The sequence below is a fragment of the Phallusia mammillata genome, chromosome 1, assembly GCF_965637545.1.
Source record: "Phallusia mammillata chromosome 1, kaPhaMamm4.hap1.1, whole genome shotgun sequence".
Classification (NCBI taxonomy): Eukaryota; Metazoa; Chordata; class Ascidiacea; order Phlebobranchia; family Ascidiidae; genus Phallusia; species Phallusia mammillata.
The window spans coordinates 35,081,907-35,105,023 of NC_137252.1; the positions used below are offsets into that span (position 1 = coordinate 35,081,907).

General features: G+C 36.0%; 1 protein-coding gene across 1 annotated transcript; it reads left to right on the forward strand.

Annotated features, from left to right (window-relative positions):
- The first annotated feature begins 195 nt into the window (after nucleotides 1-195).
- On the forward strand, nucleotides 196-14,085 carry LOC145209123 (uncharacterized). The gene is made up of 10 exons (XM_080079373.1): nucleotides 196-409; nucleotides 507-656; nucleotides 9,000-9,140; nucleotides 9,222-9,322; nucleotides 10,445-10,648; nucleotides 10,856-11,085; nucleotides 12,261-12,302; nucleotides 12,622-12,720; nucleotides 13,370-13,447; nucleotides 13,774-14,085. The coding sequence occupies exons 1-9, from the start codon at nucleotides 242-244 to the stop codon at nucleotides 13,381-13,383; spliced, it is 1,149 nt and encodes a 382-aa protein (XP_079935499.1). The 5' UTR covers nucleotides 196-241; the 3' UTR covers nucleotides 13,384-13,447; nucleotides 13,774-14,085.
- Nucleotides 14,086-23,117: the final 9,032 nt, after the last annotated feature.

The window sequence follows — 23,117 nt, forward strand, 5'->3', positions numbered from 1 at the left end:
AGGAAATATAATAATGTTTTCAAATAGGTTATAGTGTAAATGCAACAACAAAATGTGCTAAGCCACCCTTCTAGTTTATCAATACAACGGATTGAACATGTGAAAAGTAAAAACAGGAAAAAATTGTCAGTACCAGTAGCGTGTAACAGTGTGCTGTTATCAAATCTTTTAGACAGAAACATAATTCCAATTTTTCATTGCTCAAGTAAAATGTTTGTTAAAACAGCGAAGTACCATTCAAATGGAATATGACCTTTTCCATGGTGACACTATGTCATCTCAATCTGATGATTCCTCTGAATTCAGTGAGAGACCTAGTATGCATTCCCCTGAGACAGTATCTCAACATACAGAGGAAATTGCCCAACACTCCTCATCAACAACTCTGTTAGAAACGAAGCTTGAACAAGTTAGTTTGCATAAAAATACTTAGCGCACACTGGTGCAACCCCTCTCACTTTTGTCCTTTTTACAAAACACTCAACTTGTTTTTCTTTTGTATACAGAGAGAGTTTGTTCACACTGATTCTCAAAACATTGGTTCAGAAGGAGGAACACTATCAGCTGGTGGTTGTCAAGTTACAATTCCTAAAGATGCCTGTGATGAGGAAGTTAAAATTGTCATTACTTCAAGCTATGGATACAGAAACTCAAGGGTATCATCACAAATGTTCAATTTTTAGTTGGCAAATAAGGGTCCCCTTTCCTGAAGGGGACACATGTTTTTTTTTCTATATTTTCATTGGTCCCCTTCCCTGAAGGCGGCACATATTGATTTACTTTATTTCTTCTTTTTTTTCCAAAGTTTGTCCGACTTGTTTATTTTGTCCAAAGTTTGTCCGACTCGATTTGGCTGAAATTTACACAGATGGTAGATATATTTATGTAGATGTGCATCCCACTTTGTTTTTGTTGATAACCACAGCATTTACCCCGCTAGCCCCCTAAAATGGGTGAGTTTGTAAACATTGTGAGAATTGGCTGAAATTTGGATAGCTTGTAGAGCAGGGGCGGGCAACGTGCGGCCCGCGTGCGGCCCTTTGACACTTTTTGTGCGGCCCTTCATGTTCTTCCAGCTTTTTTCGTGTAAGGCTATTTGAGGGTTTGTCATGCTGGAACTTTTGCTCTTTCAGTTTCCTGTTTGAAGTACGATGTAACCCATAGGGTACACCGCTAAACTAATGCAGTTCAACTCGAAAGCGAATCATTTATTTATTACAAAACAATCTTTGTTCATAAAGCTTTACTTGTAACAATTGTCCTGTAACAATACACTTGTCTGGTAGACAGCACTAACAAAACCTGCTTTACAGTGTTAGTCAGCGTTGCAGTCTTATAGCTCATCAGCAATGGCAACTAAAAGAAAAAGAACTTTTGCAGAAGAATGCAGAAAATTTAATGATGAATGGATTGGTAAATACTTATTCACTTCAGTAAATAGCAAAGCAATAGGCTTAATCTGCAAGAATTCAATAGCTCAACCCAAAGAGTACAACATTAAAAGACATTTTGAAAAAAATCACAATGAAAAGTATGGAAAGTATACCACGGAGGAGAAAAGGCAGCTTTCAGACAGGTTAAGCAGGAACCTGCAAGCACAACAGCAAGTAATAACCAGAACATCTGAGACTGATTTTACTAATACTGCGCTGAGCTTTAAGATAGCAAAGATTCTCAGCAAACACCAAAAGCCATTTTCAGATGGTGAGATAGTGAAAGAATGCTTGCTGGCGTTTGCTGAATCTAAGCGTCCACAGGTTGTGAAAAGTGTGTCAGAGGTATCTCTGTCACGTCGCACTGTAGTCAGACGAGTTGAGGACATGTCTTCAGATATAGAATATCAAATAAAGGCAAAAACGAAAGACTTCGAATACTATTCACTGGCATTGGATGAAAGCACAGATATCAGAGACACGGCTCAACTAGCTGTCTTTATTCGAATTGTAGACAATGATTTTAATGTGCTTGAAGAACTGGTTGATTTAAACGCGATGAAAGGCACCACTAGAGGAATTGATATATTTGAAGGCCTTCAATCATCCTTACAAAAAATTGGGATTAATGACTTCAGTAAATGTATTTCAGTTGCCACAGATGGTGCACCATCAATGGTTGGCTGTCACAATGGTGTTATTGCTAAAGTTCGGGAGTTGAAACCAGATATTGTTGCAGTGCATTGCATTATACACCAGGAAAACTTGTGTGCTAAAGTAATAGAAATGGATCATGTTACTTCGGTAGTAATAAAAACAGTGAACTACATTCGTTCCCGAGGATTGAATCACCGAGAATTTCAGGAATTTTTGGGTCACCTTGAGAGCGAGCATGGGGATGTTGTTTACTTTACAGAAGTCCGTTGGCTTAGCAGAGCCTCAACGTTGCACCGCTTCTGGCAATTGAAAGATGAGATCAATATGTTTATGAAGTTGAAAGGAAAGGATGTGACACAGCTATCAGATTCTGCTTGGCTAATGGATTTTGCCTTCCTAAATGATATTTCAGAAGCATTGGCTAAGTTTAATGTCCAGCTGCAAGGAAAAAACAAGTTGGTGCATGAATTGTTCAAACACCTTCGAACATTCGAGCGAGATCTTCAACTCTACGAACAAAGCTTGCGTGAACACAAAATTGACCATTTTCCCACTTTAAAAGGTGTCTTTGATGGCAGCAATGAGAACCTGGATGGTTATGCTCGAAGAGTGGCAGTATTACGTGAGGAATTCTCATCTCGATTCACACAATTTCGAAGCTTAAGAGGTGCTATGACCGTCTTTTCACTCCCCTGTACCTGTGAAATAAGTTCTGCACCTGTAGAAATCCAGCTTGAATTGAATTCACTGCAGGAGGATGACATTCTTGTACAAAATTTCAATAAGCTAAACCTCATTGACTTTTATAAGTCTCTACCAGTGGCGGAATACTACAACTTGAAGCAATTTGGCAAAAAGTTTGTATGCATGTTTGGAAGTACATATAGCTGTGAGCAATTGTTTTCGAAGATGAAACACGTGAAAAACAAGCTGAGAAGTAATCTGACTGACCATCACCTGCTTGATAGTTTGCGTCTATGCACATCTAGCATGGAACCAAACATTGACAATTTAGTTCAAAAAATCCAGCATCAACCTTCTCACTAACTTCTATTTGAACATCCATGTATCTGCTATGATATTTCATATACGATCATACTTGTGATCTTCCAGTAAAAGCTTAAAATGTGAATTTGCGTTTATTTGATGTGCGGCCCTCCTGTACGCATTGCATTGTCCTATGTGGCCCTCGTGTTAAAAAGGTTGCCCACCCCTGTTGTAGAGTATGCCATTTATAAGTGTCGATTGTTGTGTTCAACCCTATAGCCCCTACATTTACAAGCCCCCAAAGTGTAAAACGTATTTGTATGTTACTGGGCACCACAAACCAAAGATTTATGTGGTGCAATAGTGTGACAAGGGCAATCAGTCAGGTGTTATTCATATTTGTGGGTTGCTTGGTGGATGTTTTTGCGCCAAGGAAGTTAAGGGGTTGTTAACAGCCCTATGACATCATAAACATTAACGTTTTTTACTCAAAACACCTCTAGTGGTCGAAATTTTAAACATTGGCAAAATTGGGGTGAAATTTTGCAGTACTATTGATTGAGTCATTGATGTTTCATATTTTTTTAGTTTGTGTCGGACCTCATTAGTTACCCCACTAGCCCCCTAAAATGGGTTAGTTTATTAAATAGTGTCGAGATCGGCTAAAATTTAGCTGGCATGTGGACTATGCAATTTGTAGGTTTCGATTGATGTGTTTTACCTTGTAGCCCCAACATTTACTCAACTAGCCCCCTAAAATAAATTAACTTTGAAAAAACCTATATGAAATTTGCAAATGTTATGTTTTGCCCTGTAGCACCACAACTTAACCAACTAATCCCTAAAATGGGTGACCCTTTTAACTTTGCATGTGTGGGGAGCTTCTGCCTGCAGAAACGACTAAGGTTATAAAAGACGATGGCTAATATGGGACCCAATACAAAATAAGCATAGGAAATATACCAATGTTTTCAAATAGGTTATAGTGCAACAACAAAATGTGCTAAGCCACCCTTCTAGTTTTTTCTTTTTTTACAGCCCCCAAAACGAGAAATTTTTAAAGCGGTTATACATACTAAATCAGATGACTCTACAGTTTCATACTTTTTTGATTGGTACATTGCAGCGTATGTTGAAGTATTTTGTAACTTGAAGTTGTATATATCTATTTTCACCCCTTTACCCCCAAATATTTGTTTGTTTGTTCACATGTTAATGAGGTCAGAAATACAAGACTTAACCTGCTGAAATTTAATAGCTTTGGATAGGGTGCTCCTTGTTAGCTGTTAAAAATTTCAGTGCAATTGGCTCAGTAATTACTCTTACAGCCCCAAATATGTTTTTACATGCTGTCTTTTGTCAAATTTGTGTTCGCTCAGTGCATAGCTGACGCAATGAGAGTGATTGACGATAGCGGCGCATGGAAAAATGCCTCTGCTTCATGCATGAACGCAGTTGTCACACCATTTTTTCACTGGTTGGAATTAAGATGTTAGTTATATTGCGCTGTAAACGCTAATGTAGGTCAACTTATTCGTGTTTCCAAACGCAGAGCAACAATGCAGCACGATTTGTTACACCTGTGTAATGTGACTTCATAAACTGAAAGCGTTAATAAAACTGTTTTAGAACAGGTTTTGGACATAAAAAGCCCAGCTAAGCAATCATACTGTTGGTATGTAGAAACTCAACGGCGCCAGGGAACGTTATGTACAGATTAAAAATCATAATTCAAGAAACAAAGGGCTATTAAGGAAAAAAATGGACTCATCCATTTTCCACCTCGTGAAAACAACGCGCAACTCCATGTCGAAAAAAAGCCCAATTGGGCATGAAAAGCAAACCTGCCCACTGAATAGCGAATATCTCGGCCTCTCACATAACTGGACATGCTATCAGGCAGTCTTTTTGCACTGTGCAATTAAGATATGTTTACAGATCATTTGAAAACGTTAGTTATGCAATTGTTGCATCACATAGTTTTGCGTCTTATGGCGGTTAATGACCTGCTGCGATTGGTGCCATATCTTCATCTAACAACATTCGCGCACCACTAGACAATGATTGCTGACGGAAATAAAACCAAGAAAAATCGACGCTAACCTCTGTTGCCTGGAGCTTTTACCAAATCGCATATGTACATGTGTGGGAACCCATTAGATTATGCTTGCAGAAACAAATATGTTATAAAGTGCAAGACAAAGATAGGGACCTAATGAAATGTAGGTGCCAAATATACATCTATTATAAATATATTAAATGGTATATGTGATACATCGTTAAATATGACGTAGTATATATAAACTGGCAATATATAGGAAAACCACTGTTCTAGTTTTTTTAAGAATGTCTTATTTGCATGTAGTTTAGATGTATGTCCTATTTTTAACATGTCTTTTATTTTTCACCCCATGAATTACCCCTAGCCCCCTAAATGGGTGAGTATTGCAAACAATATTTGGATTGAGTGAAATTTATACAGTATGTAGAATAAGTCAATTTTGGGTGTTGATTGTTGTGTTTTACCCTGTAGCCCAGGGCTACTCAATTTGTTTTGTCAAAAGTCCAGATAGAAAAGGTAAAAATTACCAAAGGTCTGGACAATACTGTCAGAGATACAAATGCAACATGCCTTAAGCCTTTTTTGGTCATAGCTGATTGGGGGAATCGCGGTCAAAAATGAAAGCTTGAACTGGGCACTAAACAATATTTTACTCCTTGTGAGAGTATATTGATACAACGTCAAACAGAATACATTTTATCTGGTTTTGCAGAGTTGCTTCGCAAGGTGATGATTTAAAATACAGTTTATTACATCACAGATACAATTGTGCGCAAACAATTGCCGATTTGCTAATTATGGGTCCCCTTCCCTGAAGGGGACACATATTGATTTTACTTGAAATGTTTGTTTGTTTTTTCGTTTTTTTTTCTTCCCAAAGTTTGTCCGACTCGTTTTTCCATCAAATGTTTGATGGATTTGGCTGAAATTTGCACAGATTGTAGATATAGTTATGTAGATGTGCATCCCACTTTGTTTTTGTTGATAACCCCAGTATTTACCCCGCTAGGCCCCTAAAATAGGTGTTTTTACCCAAAGTTTGTACGACTCGTTTTTCCATCAAATGTTTGATGGATTAGGCTAAAATTTACACAGATGGTAGATATATTCATGTAGATGTGCATCCCACTTTGTTTTTGTTGATAACCCCAGTATTTACCCCGCTAGCCTCCTAAAATGGGTGAGTTTTTAAACAGTGTCAGAAATGGCTGAAATTTGGATTTATTGTATAGTATGCCATTTATAGGTGTTGATTGTTGTGTTTAACCCTGTAGTCCTAACATTTACTCCACAAGCCCCTAAAGTGTAAAACGTATATGTATGTTACTGGGCACCACAAACGAAAGATTTCTTAGGAGCAATAGTGTTACAAGGGCAACCAGTTGTATGTTGCTCGTTGGTGGGTTGCTTGGTGGTTGTTTTTGCGCCATGGCAGTTAGAGGCTTGTTAACAGCCCTATGACGTCAGAAACAGTGACGGTTGTTGCTCAAAATACCTCTAGTGGTCAAAATTTTAAACACTCTTGGATTGGGCTGAAATTTTGCAGTACTATTGATTAAGTCATTATGTTTTTTTATATATTTTTTAGTTTGTGTGTCGAACGCAATTAGTTGCCCTACTAGCCCCCTAAAATGGGTCAGTTTTTAAAAACGTTAAATAGGACATACATCAAACAATATCTGGGGTGAATCTAATTTTATAGTTTGTATTCTAGATAGTATTATTATTTAAGCCCAGTGCCGGTCACTGTGTTTTACCTTACAACACCCGACTTCCTCATGGTTATCTCTTGAATTGCATTATTTTCAACTTTTCATGTGTTCAACTTTTCACCCATGAGTTTTTGCCTGCAGAAACGACTAAAGTTATAAATGATGATGGCTAATATTGGACCCAATACAAAATAAGCAAAGGAAATATATTTATGTTTTAAAATAGGATATAGTGTATATGCAAGGGCAATATGTGCTAAGCCACCCTTCTAGTTGTATAATGGAATAATCGACCATTTTTTTTGTGACAGTTGGATAATCTGAACTCATGTAAGATGTTGGAAATACTTTTGATCCCTCCGATCAATCGCTATGCGGACCCCAGTTTAAAAACTGCCTCTGCATAGCAATGTTTAAGTAATTAACACACAAAGGATATGCTGTCCAAATCAAAAGACTGTCGAGGTCCACATCCAATGCCTCAAAGGCCTGGATGTGGACCATGGTCCGCCATTTGAGTAGCCCTGCTGTAGCCCTTTCATGTACCCAAAATTTAGTTTTAATTTGACTAATACTTGGGACAGATAATGATAATAAAAAAAATATGCCATTTTGGTTGTTCATTATTGTGTATCATTGTTTAGCTCCCTAATTCATAAGTGTCTGAAGTGAATGAGAGTGAAAGGTCTTTACCAAATATTATTATTAATTTAGTAAATTTCTAGTTGCTGTATTTGACCTCAAACACTAGATTTTCTCATCGTTATCTCTGAAAAAGCATTATTTACAACTTTGTTTATAAAATAGGAAAATTTACTTATGTGTGATAGAATGATATCTGAGTAAAAGACAATGACATAGGTTGAACAAGCAGTTAATCCACCAAAACTTCGTAAGTTGTAGATTTAAAGTTTTGAAATGTTTAATTTTTTTTCTTCAAACATGATAGATAGATAGATCTGCCAACAGTCAGTGGACAAATACGGTAACTAACTTTTATAACCCCAAGGTTTAGTACAAATACATAAACATTTTATTTATATATTGAGTCCGTTTTTACTGGCCTACCCCTCTTTTAGTCACGATGGCCTCTTTGCACTAGTTTATGTGACCATTTGAGCCGTTTAGCGTAACCTCTGAAGTGTGAGTTTACATTTAAGAAGTAAGCATGACTAGATTGTTATTTATCATGCTCTTCTGGATGTGCCACCTGGTTTGCTGAAGCCCCCACCTAAGTCATAAAATGTGTCTTTCATTAGTTTTCATTTGTCAATCTTGCAGAGATCCTGCTGCTATTGTTAAAATCTAAACTAAAACAAAACCACCACTAATTAGTAACGGACTAAAAGTAGCTTGTTGCCAAAGTCTATGTACACCTACATTAGGAGGTCTGTAAAACTAGATGAACTAATTCAAGGCATATCCTAATTGTTTATTGTAATTTTGTGTCTGTTTGCACACCCAAAAACCTGGGATTGGAAGCATACTTTCAGCTAACCGGCACAAGTTTAGCTTATTTTCTTTCAAGAGAATATTGCCTATCTTGCTATCTGAAATTTATGTTTGCCTCTACCAAACTATTTTAACTTTTTGCTGTTATCTGCACACCTTAAAGAGTTTACCATTCTAAAACCAGGAAACATGAAAATCAGCCTCAATTGCCAATTTGAAGTCTGGTAATCTTTTTAGTCACCTTGGAAGTGGCAGAAGAAGGGCCTCTGGTCTCGTCCAGCCCTTTAAAATACTTACTTATTAAATGGCCATGTAAACAAGCTAGTTAACTGTTACACATATATGGCCATTTCTTTTTCCTGTTTTGAGAAACAAATAGAATAGAAACTGGCATATGTTGAAATTTATCTGTCTGGTTAAAAACTTAGTAATGTGTAGTTCCACTGCGGTTTATGCCCAGTTGTGGTACCCACAGTAAGTGGTTAGGCAGACTTTCTGTCTGTAAGTTCAACAAACTGTGTGGCAATAGACTGTCTACACTAAATAATGTGGCCAACGTAATGTCTCCATATAGTGATGTACTGATTTTCACAAAATAACAGTTAAATTGTTTTTACTTTTACTCAGTGGTTTGTAGCCAATGTAAAACTAAAAACAAACAACTCACCTTGGACTGTTGCTTTTTTTTTTCATCAGCAAAACAGAGTAGATGATTTTGTTGGTCAACTTACTCCAATGCTGAAATGTGAACCGGAAGGTTTTGAATTTAAAAAACCAATAGAAATCACACTTCCTACATGTTACCGGAATGTGGAAGCATATCCGATTTCTGTCATAGTATGTGAATTTCTTTTTACTGAATAAATGTTTGTGGCATTATTGGTATTTTACTAATCACAATTCATCTTTTTTTGTAAGATCCGCCACAGAAAAAATGATTCCGATTGGGAGATTCTGACTGAATGCTTGATGAACCAAATGACGCGATCCTTCACCTTTCAAACACACCACTTTAGCATGTACACACTGTTCATTGAGTTACTTGGGTGCATTCCCAGAAGGGGACACATTTTGATTGTCTTCTTTTTTTCATTTTTGTCTAATGCTGGTTCAAACTGGATGGTTAAGAAAGAATGCTTACAACTTTGAAATTTACACACATGTTAGTTAGTTATCTAAAGTTAATCTACCCAAAGTTTGACCCTGGATGACCCGGCGGTTCACTTACATGCCCTTAAGTACATAATGTAGGAGTTTCATACTTTGTTGGTGCATTAAGTGTTTTAAAGCCTTTTGTAACTTTTAGTTGGGTATACGTTTTTCACCTTTTTACTCCCAACCCCTAAGGTGGAGAAATTGTAAACAGTTGTTGACAGGGTACAGGGTGTCGTTTGTTGTTACAAATTGTACCAATTCAATTCAGTGATTATCTTTACAGCCCTGAACAGATGTTTAAATGAAATAAGCTATTGCTGCCAGGCATAATGTATGACCAAGTATTGCTCATCCAGCAGTTTTATTGTAAACAATCGACATTTCGACGTCCTATACACGAAACGTCAATTGTTTACAATAAAACTGCTGGATGAGCAATACTTGGTCAGATGTTTAAATGTTAACTAAGCATTCAGAGTTTCAGATGCTACCACAAAAGTTCCAAGGGGAGTAATTTACTGACTTACATTTAGTGCTTTGAAATAAACTGTTGTTTTGCGCGGTAGTGCTATGCTGTAATATGGTTACGTTATCCCCTTCCCTGAATGTAATACACATTGTTTTTAGGCCCTTTTGCCCCTTTTTGATGTCTGACACTGGTTTGTTCCAACCTTAACTAAAGGGTTAATTGCATGCTACCGATAACCTCGATAAAAGGTCATTGGACTTGGCTACCACATTTTTATAATGCCTGGGGAAGTTTTAACTTGTTTAAAACAGGCCTTGGACAACAATATTGAGATTAAGTCTAGAGATTGGGAGCATTTTTCCTGTTCTTTTTTATTCCTTTTTTAGTATATATAACAAAACAATTATGTTAGTAGGTCAGATGGTGTATATAGTAGATTGTTAAACAAGATTTGAAAATATAAAATAGCAGGTCTGTCGCTCTATTTAAATTACTAATTAAACTATTTTGTATAAAGCTATGAAGCAATCTGCAATTCTCTTGGAAAATTTACGGGTTTGTTGAAAGAGACTGCAATCATCTTAGCAGTAAGCTCTTATGAAGAAAAAATTGTTTCAAAAATTGTTGCACATGTGTTTATTTGTGACAACAATGAGTCAACAAAATCAACTGAAGATGTGAAATCCCTCAATTTACTTTACGAGAAGATTATTCTGCTGAGGTTAATAATAAAACTACTTCACATTGGAATAGTTTATTGTGCAAAATACAAACTTAAACTAATAATCAGTCACAGTAAACTGTACTATAATTATTAAACCAAATCTAGTGGGTATTATTCCTTTAATATTGTTTTTAAAAATGTCAAGTGTGAATTTTGGCCTGAACTAATAAACAAATAACTAAATAACAAATTCTATAAATGCAGAAATCAAACACAAAATGTCCAGATTCAAGTTAGTGCTGAGAACACAAAAGCAGAGCCCCCTAAATTTGATGCGACGCTGAGTATAAAAGATTCCTGGGAGTTTCTTCTGACAAGAACAGACAATGCAAACTGGAAACAAGGAATTAATGTGGTTAATCTGGAGATCACGTTCAGCAGTCCAAATCAAAAAGATATCGTCAAGTCTGTGTTCCTTGAGAAACGTCATTTAAGTAAGTTTGATTTTTTTTACAATTCTAATTAACAAACATCTGATGTTGTATTTAGTTTGTTTGTACTAGAAAGAAAGTTACAAAATGTTTGGTTCTTTATAGCAGCTGTTCCACTCTGACATTGCTTTACATGTGAGATTTGTTTACTTGATGTTAAAACAAAAACCTTAAAATGATGCCCGGATTGAAAAAACGTCCAGCAATATGTTGCAAACAATACAGTGCACGACAGCATGGCAGAAAGGTCAAGAGGTTCTTGTCTGCAGTGCTACCTCACAGCAAGTGGTGTCTGGAGATTAACACACACCAAATGTAAAATAAGAAACAAAACATAATTATGTGTGCCCTTCGTTGATCCTTCCAAAGTTTGACCCAGGATGACCTAGCGGTTCACCCACAGGCCCCCAAAACGTGTTAAATTTTAACAACTACTGTACTTTCTAAAGTACATCATCCTGATTTAAACTGGCTAAACAGGCTTGGATTTTGCATATGTCAAGCAAAACTTTGTTGATGAAGTTAAAAAAATAAACTTGACTTTGTGAAAGTCGCATTAAATGGTCTTTAAATTATTGTTGTCAGTTTGGCCACTGCATGACCACGGATCACTAAAGGTCAATTTGTAGGTATTATAAATTAGGCAAATTGGTATTGTTAAACACTAAGAACTGTGGGAGGTTACTACAGATCAATGGTACTCATTTTGCTAAACAAAGTTAAGTAAAAAACAAATTGTTATATATACCTTTGTAGCGATAGGCTTTTTAATTTATAGTGTCTTGAGTACAATTGTTAAGGATTTTTAGAAATAAGTGTGTTTGACAGCAGATTCAAGATTTTTAGAACATTTGACAGTAGATTCATACAAACACGCAGGTGGGGACCCATTCGTTTTTTTTTTTTTTTTTCAAAAACAATCATATGTGTAGATCAAATGATGTATATAGCAAATTGGTATATATGATATAGAATATATAAATGGATGTGTATTAGAAAGCCACCTTTCTAGTTTTTGTTGTGTGTTATCCAGCTTCCTAAATGTGACCAAGTTTAAACAATCTTAAATTTGATTAACCATCACAGTTTGTAGAACATATTAATGTGGTGTGTCGAATATGACTTTTGCCCACCAAATTATTTACCCCCAATTACTTTAACCTGCTTTTGTATTCCAGGTGCTGCTACATCTAGAAAGCCGCCATCAGATGTTGACAAAGGTAAGATTTATTTTATATCTGTAAGTGTAACCAAAAATTAGTTAGGCTTAGCGGTAAACTGCTTGCAACTTGGATTGAAATTGTGTGGTGTTGTAAATAGTAAGTATCCAAAATTTGGGGTTGTATCGAAAATGCATTTAACACCTTTTTACACGATTTTTAGTAATTGGTTTGGGTTAAGAAAGCAAAATTCAGTATTTTATAGTTAGAAAACAGTGTAAAATTTAGGGGAAGCAACAATGGAAACCAATAAACCACCATTGCATGATGGTAAACAATCACTCCTCTAAATTTGTGTTTACCATTATATTTTAACCAGACCAAAGTGTTGGAGATGAACAGGATATTGAAATGTGGGAAGCATCAGTTTCAGGAGCATCAGTGGTTGGGGCAAGGAATGTACATCAGACTTTTATTAGTAAGTACTTTACAAAAAAGTAATTACGAAAAAGAAATTGTTCCTTTTTCCTATATTTGTTAGTTTATTTTATCATCCCAGCTAGTTTGTTAATGTGAAATGTGTGTGGGTTCACTGAAGGTCAACTGGGGTTAACTGGGGTCAAACTTTTATAAGTATCAACTTTTTGATTTTTGAAAATGTGTTTCGTGCATTTTACTTATTATTTTGGGATCTAAAAATGAGCATCCCCCAAGAAAGTGCTACTATTTAGCAAGTACATATGTGTGGGCACCCATTATTATTTTCTACTTGCGAAAACAAATATATATATATTGGAAACCATTTAAATTTTGTTAACAAATAAATATCCAAAACAATGGTAATAAATAGTAGATGTGCAAAATCATTAAATATGTAAATAACAATACATAGGAAAGTCCCCTCTTGTAGTTACAATATGGTGCTAATATGGGCCATTACCTTAGCTGATTAGGTCTGTTGACACATGTTAAAATGGTGTTTGAGTATCAAAGTGTTGGTATAGGATTTTTACAGTAGGTGATTTATAACCTTTCTCTATCATTTTAATATACCCACCAAAAATATTATGCATTCAATGTATATTTAAATATCTAATGTAGTTAACACAAAATTTTTACTGGTTCAGATTACAAACCATGAAATCCTGTCTCAAGAAAAGGAACTCTTACTGGGAAAGCATGATGCAGTAAAACACCCCTCTAAAGTAATCTTGTCCTATTTTACAATTACTTTATTTTTTAAATAATGACATGACTATGTCAGTGGTGGACCTTGATGACATGTCATTGTACTTTAAGATAAACAAGTTTTAACATTTGTAATTCATATTATTACTACTTGTACTACACACTTGTAATAAGAAACTTGGGTAACTCTGAGAACTGAGATGAATTTGTTTTAAATTGTGTAACTATTCAATTTAACAGAAACACAAACCAACTTCAGAAACCTAAGTTCATTAAACAATAAGTAAACAGCCTGGATTTGTTGCATTGGTTTTTATATTAATGATTTGTGTTTGTTTTGCAGAATTGAATCACTTTTCTTAAATCCTAGTTGCAGATTTTTGAGTAAACACTTTGGATGTAAATTGAGTTTTTCTCGGATTTTCACACTTCCGCCATCTATTATTTATTTTTTCCTCTGTACTTCTGTAAATTCATTTCTTTTATTATTGTAGTTTCTTCAGTTTCTTCAAGTTATTAGTTTTCCTTTTTTTACAATTTATTCTTTTTTAATATTTTGCTCACCTGTTATGTATTGTGGACACTGTGAGAAATATTTTGTATGATAGCGTTGACATACAGTTGTGCCAAGTGCAATAAATTGATGTCTATTAGATGTCAATTACGTGCCTACTATATTAAGTTGAGCTATATGTTCTTTTTCAATTGTTAACTAGACATAAAGGTTGTAAGGTTTTACTTCCATTTTTGGCCTATCAAGTTGATCGGACTGTCTGGATTTTGTGACTGCTGAAGTAAAAATTGTTTAGTAATCAACTTGCCCACCTTTTCCAGTTTACAGCAGACCCAATATGATGATTTTTTTGTCTGATATTTAAGCCAACTTTGAAAAGTTTGGTTAGGAAAAACCATTAATATCTGCATGTTTGGATAGTTTGTTCAACTTTTAACACCTGGGTTATGAAGGCAATAATCAGTTAATCTAATACATCCGATAACACGTCCGGGTTAAAGCAAAGAACAGGCTGGTAAAGTGAAATAATTTTGTGCCTCCTGTTGGCAACGAAACGTCGCAAGTCGTTATAGCACCACCACGTGAATAAAACAAACTCGTGTTAATACGCAAGTGGGCGCAACGAAACCACAGAGGTTATGCATTCATTGTGAGAAGTTTTTAGGTTGGCTGGCATGATGTCGTATGTTTTATAACAGCACAAAGTGGTAAAAATGTCATACAAAATTCCAGTAGGTTTAAAAAAGTGTGAAAGATGCAAGAGGTACTTTGCAGTTGACTCACTCAACAAGTAAAAAACATGCTTTTGTGACTGTAGGTCCGTATTAAAGAAACATTTTGTTTACGCTGCGAGCGTTGTCTTGAGGGCAAAGGCGCAAATCCGTTGCAAATATTGGGCGGAACCCCTCTGGTTATGAAACTTGTAAAAAAATAACCTTGGTAACGTCACATAAAGTGGTAAAATCATGAAAACATTATAATATGCATTCTAACATTATAATGTATGTAAAAAAAAAATTGCAAACGGGTTGCTTTTCCACGTAAGGGCAGCAAAGCACCGCGTCCCTAAGCACACAACAAAAACCTCTAGCAAGTTACGCCACCTTTTACAAAAAAATTCAGACTCTGCATTATTTCGTGGCAAGGCATAGTTGACTATTTTACCATGTTTTTTATGCTACAACTCGCCATTCTGAAATTAGAAACTTTTACCCATTCAAATAAACATTTATAAACGTACCAGATCCAAAATTAAGATAAGGCAGAAGAAAATACCCTGTGTGTTTCCACGGACAAATTGATATAGGTTATGGCGTCATTTTCAAGGTCTGGCTAATTTCTATTCGATAATAAATATATATTTTTAACCTGTTTAACGTGTATACTTGTTAGGAATAAATAGAGTGATAACTTTTAAAGGCTCGATTTGTGGCCGTGCAACTGTGTATTAAGGCGCTGTAAGCAAACTGTTGTGGATCAAACAGATAATGTGTCGCCCAACCAACGCTCCGTCGCCTCTCAACGCTAAAGTAAATTAACTCGCAGAATAGACTCGTTAATTGATCTGCTGACGCATCAAACAACACTCGAGCGACTGCCGCCATTTTTACTCAGAATCGGGCGGTTTTCAAAACGTATCGGATGGCTAATTGACGCCGCCAAAGGGAAAAAAGTGAAAAGAACGCTTAAAAGATGCTGTGAGGCCAAACGAGCGGTGACTGCGTACACTTTAGCCCTTCTTGCGACACAAAACATCGGGTAATTGTATCTGCTTTGTATGCCGGCCGCATGCGACTGTTGTGAAAACATGAAAGTGTTTATTACGCGTCAGATCTGGTGACGGATTTTGGGTTCGAGTAAATTTGATTTTTCGGTCTGTGCGATTTTTTTTATTTGCGACCAATTCCATTAGCTAAAGCAGAGACGTTTTTCCATAGGAACTGGAAAGTTAAAATCTGCGCCGTGCATCCGTAAAGGCTTTGTTTCTTATTTGTGTGGTGCAGCGGCGCTAATATACTTGTTAACAAAACAAAATGATCTCTACTTAACCCCCAAAAATGTTTGTCCCGCTTGTTAGACATGTTTAAAAAAACAAATTTCGGTATTTATAATGATTCTAGCAACTTGTATTTCAATAAACCACAGGGAATAAATCTATCACTTCAAACAGTAAAAATATGCATTTGAGACCATAAAGATCCCCGGGGAAAAAAACGCGGTCACAACAACTAAACAATGGCGCTTGAGGTATTCTTCGGTGCAAAATGTCACGAGTTTGCGCGCCAAACACACTTCTTGAGTACAGATATCATGTCAACTATGTTTTTGACGTATTTTATTTGTCCTTTGAAGTACAAAACCGTTAATAACAAAACAATAAAACATATTTAACATTGATGCAAGGCTCTATAAAACGTATCTTGGTTGCCAAAATGTTAACCACAGCTGTTTTTTGTCTTATGGGAGTTTGCAATAAATGAAGACCACAGAATTTTAAGGTTTGTATTTTGAACAATTTATTTTGTGACCTCTGTGACAGAGGTTTTAGAATTAGTTTAAAAAACGTTTAAAACTTAGCGGTACTAAAATTCGTAGACGTCGTGGGAACAAACCATCAGCCACCTGACAGTTGCAAATGAGATGAATAGCAAACCGGACGTTTGGCTTTCATTAAACGCTCAAAACAACAACCAGAGAGACAACCTTAGCTTCCAGCAACTGGTCTTTGCTTCGACAGTCAAAGGGTTCGTTGTGCCTTCCGAAAAAAACATGTTCGACTGGAAGCTTGAAAGGCCTCGCATCAATGATCGGCGATCCACAATAAAAGTGGAACATGAAATTCGGCACTGGAACAACATTCTTGCCGATTCTGCCCAGAGACTAACACGCCAGCGTCACAAAAGCGCGATTCTTCGTCCGACATGAGTAGATAGTCGGTTTGAAAATACACGAAATTCTAGAACGGACGCGAAACAGTCTCGCGGAATGAAGGGGGCGGCAAGGTGATGCGTTTTTGTGTCGCGCGATCGTTGAAAAGGAGCGAGAGCTGTTTACACGAAGTCTGATGCTGTTGAATTCCATTTGGTCGATGTTAAACACAAGCAAACTGTGATCGGACTTGTGTAAAATCTGGTGCTTGCAATCCGGTTAACCGCTGTTAGGTTAAGCTACACGCGTCCTACACATGTACGCTCCCTTTGTGCAGTGGAAAAAACATAACTTAACACAACTTAAACATTGCTACTACACAGAAAGCCATGTAAGAGTCGCGTGACATTATTGCGGTTGCCAGAAGTGGGATTTTCTAATTGTTTTGGGGAATTTTATTTCTAAACGCACAAAATAATACGTTTTTTGAAGGTCATAGTAATTGAGCATTTTTTGAGGTTGCTTGCCAATTTTTGAAAATTGTTTGTAAATAAAATTAAAATTGTTTAAACACCCAATGGCATGTGCATATTATGACAAATAGCTTTTTTAAACCAGTGCTTGTCTTTATTCTATTATTGCTTTACGCGTTAATAACGGCCATCACTTCACCGCGGGTTTAATGTACAGTTATTTTGTTGTTTATGCGGCATAGGCTTTTATCCTAATCAAAGTCTTACCAAATTACGTGTTTGTTCCAGAAAGAGCGTACAAATAAACGTATTGTTTAAATTTACGTCACAGCTAAAACGAGGGAATTAAGATATCGGACGCCATTTTTGCTATATTAGTCTCGAATCAGTGCAAGGCGTTGGCTCCTGACGTCAGAACGTGGGTAAGTTAATAAATTCAACATCTGACAAGTTCCATCGTGAAATGCCACACACGCGTACGAACTTGTGCGTTGAAGGTCGATCTCATAACTCGTAACGAATTTGCTGTAAAACTCCAAAACGAGGAATGGCAGAAGCAATGACTACGGTTTAACCTTTACAACAGAGGTAATTTCCGAATACAAGTTACCTGTGTTTATATAACGAACGCTTTGACATTTTATGGACTTTATTTAGACTGATCGCTTAATGCCTTTTACAGTTTCTCGTGTGTTAACTCTTCAATAATTTCTTAAATCTGCCGGAGTAAGATAATGTCAAGATTTTTTTGCAATCTTGATATGATGATGATTCATTCAGACTTTGTCACCTTTATTCACGCCAAGATAAACAACAATTCGCTCTAATCAGCTCAGCGAGCGAATACAGTTCAGAAATACTTGGTAATTAAATTAATGCAAACTGGTAATGCAAACAAAGTTTGGGATGCAAATTGCTACGTAATAATAGTTAAGTTTTGTTATTGAAAGTTCGACGCAAAATTAGAAAATCGATGTCAAACGAAACGTGCGCCGTTTAACGGATCGTCGCGTATTTAATGTGCGGCGCCGCAGCCAGCAATGCAATATCACGCCCATTACAATACTACGTTATGTGAACACTTTAATGTCGTTATTTTTATTAATTTCTAACTTTGCACTTTAACTTGCCAATATTTTTCTGTTTTTTTGCCAGCTGATATCCATAGTAAGCAGAAGCTGACATGTTTGTGCGTGTAGTATGGATTTTAAAACTATTGTAAGACAAACAACTGAATACAAGAAATGTATTGTTTCAATTGGTACTTTATTGCAAACACGCAAATCGTGCCATAAAAAATCACCTCAAGTGCCGACTTCGGCACGCGTGCCAGGCGCTGCCGACCCCTGATCTATATGTATGGAGTGTAGCAGGATTAATAAAAGGTTGAGCTGCCGTATTTATTCGATTGTAAGCCGCATTTTGTGATGTTAGGTACTATTGTTTGATAACACTTCTTTATAATGCTACATAGTACAACTATTTGTCAACAACTGTTAGTCACGCAAATAATTCTATCAAAACGTACGTTGACGTGTAAAGGCAAATATATACGTAAAATAATTTCGAACGCAAAATCAATCAAAAACTACGGGTGTAGAAATAATATCGGTATGACATAAAATGTAAGCCGCACAAACGGTAGGGTTACAAACTTTATAAGCCGCGGCCTACAATCGAATAAATACGGCACAGTACACAAAAATGAACAATTCCAACGGAAATGCCAAATCGCTTCGTTTCAAATTAACTATTTATGGTTGTTTTTGGAAGTGCACATTAATATCGTGATTCCTGATACCTTGGAGAAAGATTCATTTACTTCCCGATCGTGTAAATTAAAGCGGATTAGCCTGGATTTGAACCCGCATCCTCACGATTTATAACATCATAGTTTGGGGCATTTTAAACGTGACCCGTACAACAATTTCAACATTGTCTTAAAAACGGGAAGGAAGTTTCTAATAAGTTGAAAAATTTGTTTGTAAATCCGAAAAAGATAAAACGGCGCGCGATGCGTGCTCTTGAGCTCCCTTAAGTGGTAGACTTAACAAAAGCAGAAATGCATTCATCGCTTATTCGTAACCCTTTGTAAACTTTACAAGCGTATTTGTTTGTTTCGATTAACTTTGATATGAGTTTTACCATTATAAGTTTTAATAACTTACCTAACAGTCACTTGTAGGCTATGGAAGATATCTGCTGTAGCACATTTTACATTTTTGTCGCTTTAAGTACCTGCAAAAATAAACACAATAAGTTACTTAACTAAATTAAATGTAGGAAAAAATAAACACATTTGATTCATATAATGAAAAAAAAGAAAAGTATGTACACTCTTGTAAGCTTTTATATTTTATTCAAAAGTGATAACGAACACACGAGCAATGACCTGCAGCTTATGTTGCACATTGCGACATGTGGTGAGATCATGATTTTAATTTTGTCCATAATCTGGTTTCAAAACAAACATATCGATGGCTTTATAAGGCGTTGCTGAACCGAAACAATCAAACAGTAGGACGAACATTTGTTTTCCCAAGCATCTTACCGGTTTTATCACAAATCGCAACTTAACCAACTGATTTAATCCGGTGTAGTTTGCATATATGACGCAATTAAACGAGACTCGAATTGTTTGTTATGCTTAACACTTAATCTTAGGTCAATTGCTGCAGAATTTAATGCAGAACAAACTTTGGAACAGTGCAGTGTCGTGATCTTAAAATAGTTTAAACTTTTTTGATATGAAACTTTGGATTGGGGAATAAATTTATGTGTAACATTTTTTCTGTAAAGTTTGGCACTATGAGAGGCACTAGCTTTTTTTCGTTATAGCGGATTCTTTCAGCTATACGCAAGTCTGTAAACCCTACTCATCATTTCTCGGTACTGTATTTGAAAACTTTCAAAGTACAGTATTTCTATGAATATTTAGCTTTTTCTGGTTTCTTGAATCTCTCCGACCTTTGGTGTACGCGAACCCAAGTTTGGGAAACACTGCAGTAAAGCAATTGTTGGCGCGTACTGTTAAGGGTAGAGCTACGAAAGTGAGAACTTACAACGAACAAGGTTTGCGTAATACCGATAGATGGCGCAAAGAGAAATACGAAATATTTAAAAAAGCAAAACCGTTTGAAAATGCTGACGGTTAGGGTATATTAGGTTAAGGTATTTTAGTAAAAATGAAACAAATTTGAAAACGTAGTTTATAACTTGTAATTTGGTTTATTACCCCGAAATAACTGTGCTCTTTATGCTATCTATTGGAATTTAGCAAACTTCAGTGATTTGAGTTCTCACGTTAGTAGCTTCCCCCTGTTGCGAGTTACAATGCGCAAAGAATATTTCAGTAAATATGACATTAGTTTTATTGTTTATTCCGCTGGAACAGTAAGTTTCTCCTTAATGACGACATTGTTTTTTTTTAAATCCAGTTTGTCTTTGGTTTTTGATTAGATACTGAAACTGTTGTTTTTATCACTAAGAGGTTCTGATCGAAAGCACATAAACTTCCCAGAAAAGTGCCGATGTGCACTGTTTTCTAGGCAATCGCTGCACCTTTGTAACCTCTAGCAAGATGCAATTGCACCTTTGCCCGTGTTTACGATTTGAAGTCACGTTTCGGGTTTGTGGGGCCACGGGAAAGACTAGATAGTCGGGTTGTGTTTACTTTCAGGCACAGCAAGCGTGAATGTTTACGCAGACGACTAAGTTTCTCGCACATCAACAAACCCGGCGGGAGCGGTCAAAACACAAACACATCAAGACGGTCTGATTTAGCTTGGAATAAAGGTCTTTACGTAACGCTTGTCGTTGGAGATGAGATTGGCTCGGTGATAGAACACGTTTTAGGCAATTGCATCACGTACTTCGGTCCGCCGTTGAAACAGAGCTATTGTTTCTGTAGCTGGATCAGGAGCTTGTGGAAAGTAAAACTTCCGAAACGTGAGACTTATGGGCCTGATTTTGGTTGTTTCGCGGAACCCGGGGGTTCCTACCACCTGGTGGTGTTTAGTTAAGGGGTGCGACGCGTTAAAGGCGGCATCAGATTTTACGACTGCTTTTAGACTAAGTTGTTTTCCAACATCCGCTTGAAAAACAGTTTTTTTAGTTTTAACTTTTGTGTTTTTCTCTGAAAAAGTCTTATTTAAAATTAGGCATCTATTTTTGGCAGTATGGATTGTAAACTATTTCATTTAGTTATGCTTGCTTTATGTCGATTTACATTTTCTTGATTTTTAATAATTGTTTGTAAAGCTTAATTTTTTTAAAAAATACCTCTAAAAATATGAGAGAAAACAACCAAATGTGTGAAACAAGAAGCCTATCCGACGAAATTTAAAAATAATTTTAGGGGTAAATCGCCAAACAATCAAAATAATAAGTTACATTGAAGAATAAATGTTTTTATCTTTGTTTCAATTAATCGTAAATAACTTCCATTGAGCAATAATTAAACCTTTTAAAGATCAAGGTTAGGTTAAGTTCACGCTTCAATTACATCACCCTGAAAGAATTACCGATTGTTTCTGATGAATACGGATCGTGCAATAAAAGTGCTTAGTCATCGCGTCGTTTGCAAGAGATTTAAAGGAAAGTGCGTGAAGTTTTTAGTTAATTTAAACTTCTATGCAGGCAAACATTTAACAAAACCAGTGATTTTTACAAGTAGACGATATTCCCTTTAACGCCATAAAATAAACAGAATTAAATAAATGTATGATTTTGTCAAAATGTTGTTGATTTTACCAAAATATGCATTGTTTGTTCAGACAACAGTCCTAAAAATACAACATTTCACCTTCATAGTTAAATTTTTTTCTATGAACAAGACATCCTAAATATTTTTGGGCTTCATTTTGAAAACAATATTAACTTACAAAAGAAATTGTCAAACCACCGGACATTGTTTTACTTTCAAATACTTTTAAAGCGATTTGAAACAAATCTTGGAAAGCAAGCTTTACCACAAAAATGGCAAGTTAAATTTCGAACCGTTGACTTTAGTTTTGCTTTAAAAAGTTGGTAACGAAGGAGTTAGAACTGATTAGGTTGGAAATTTGATTCAAACCAAAACAATTCCCTGCATGAAATGTCAAACCTGCTTTGTCATCTTTTGCAGGAAGAGATAGCGTCAAATAGGTGTCATGGGGTTTGGTTGTTTATATATTAAAGAGGTCGCTGTGATGGCGATGGAAATAATCTGTCAATCAAAATAAGGTGGGGCCTATAAATAATATTACACCATCGCTATTTTTGACTTTGACAAATGGAAATTTAATCTGCAAATGATTTACCTTGATAAAAATTGTATTGGTTTAATTATTAAAAGCGTTTAATTTGAAATGAAAATGGCAAAATAGCGCACTCCGACACTTTCCGTCGCATAAACAAACGAGGAAGGCTGAACAGTAAATGTTTTTTGCTTTTTTCTCATAATATTTCTCACGATTTAATAAAATGTTTACAACATTTCTACGTAAAAAGCGGGCAAAAATATCTTTAACGTTTTTGCACAGTGAAAAAGTGATGCCAGCCTACTCAAACTAAAGATGCTTTGAGAGGGGATTTCAACTATGATTCACGCCACATCATGCAAGTAATTAGACTCACGATATAAAAACCGTCACATCCATCTATATCAAATAGACAGAACCAAAACAAATAAGCTGGAGTCAAGGGTTCGAATCCCACCATAAGTTTTTTGTGGCCATGTCAAACACCCTGGTCTGCTGTAAAGCCTTTGTAGGCCTTGCATGATTTAATTGCGATTCTACTGTGCCTTAGTTAACAGTAACTAAAATCAATTAAGAGAAACATATTACTCAG

What these genes read in the sequence shown, in the direction of transcription:
- LOC145209123 (XM_080079373.1), top strand. Translation starts at nt 242, where the DNA reads ATGGAATATGACCTTTTCCATGGTGACACTATGTCATCTCAATCTGAT. An exon ending in CAAACACACCACTTTAGCAT is followed by an intron (nt 9,323 to 10,444) that starts GTACACACTGTT and finishes TTTTGTATAAAG; the next exon opens with CTATGAAGCAATCTGCAATT. An exon ending in GCCATCAGATGTTGACAAAG is followed by an intron (nt 12,303 to 12,621) that starts GTAAGATTTATT and finishes TATTTTAACCAG; the next exon opens with ACCAAAGTGTTGGAGATGAA.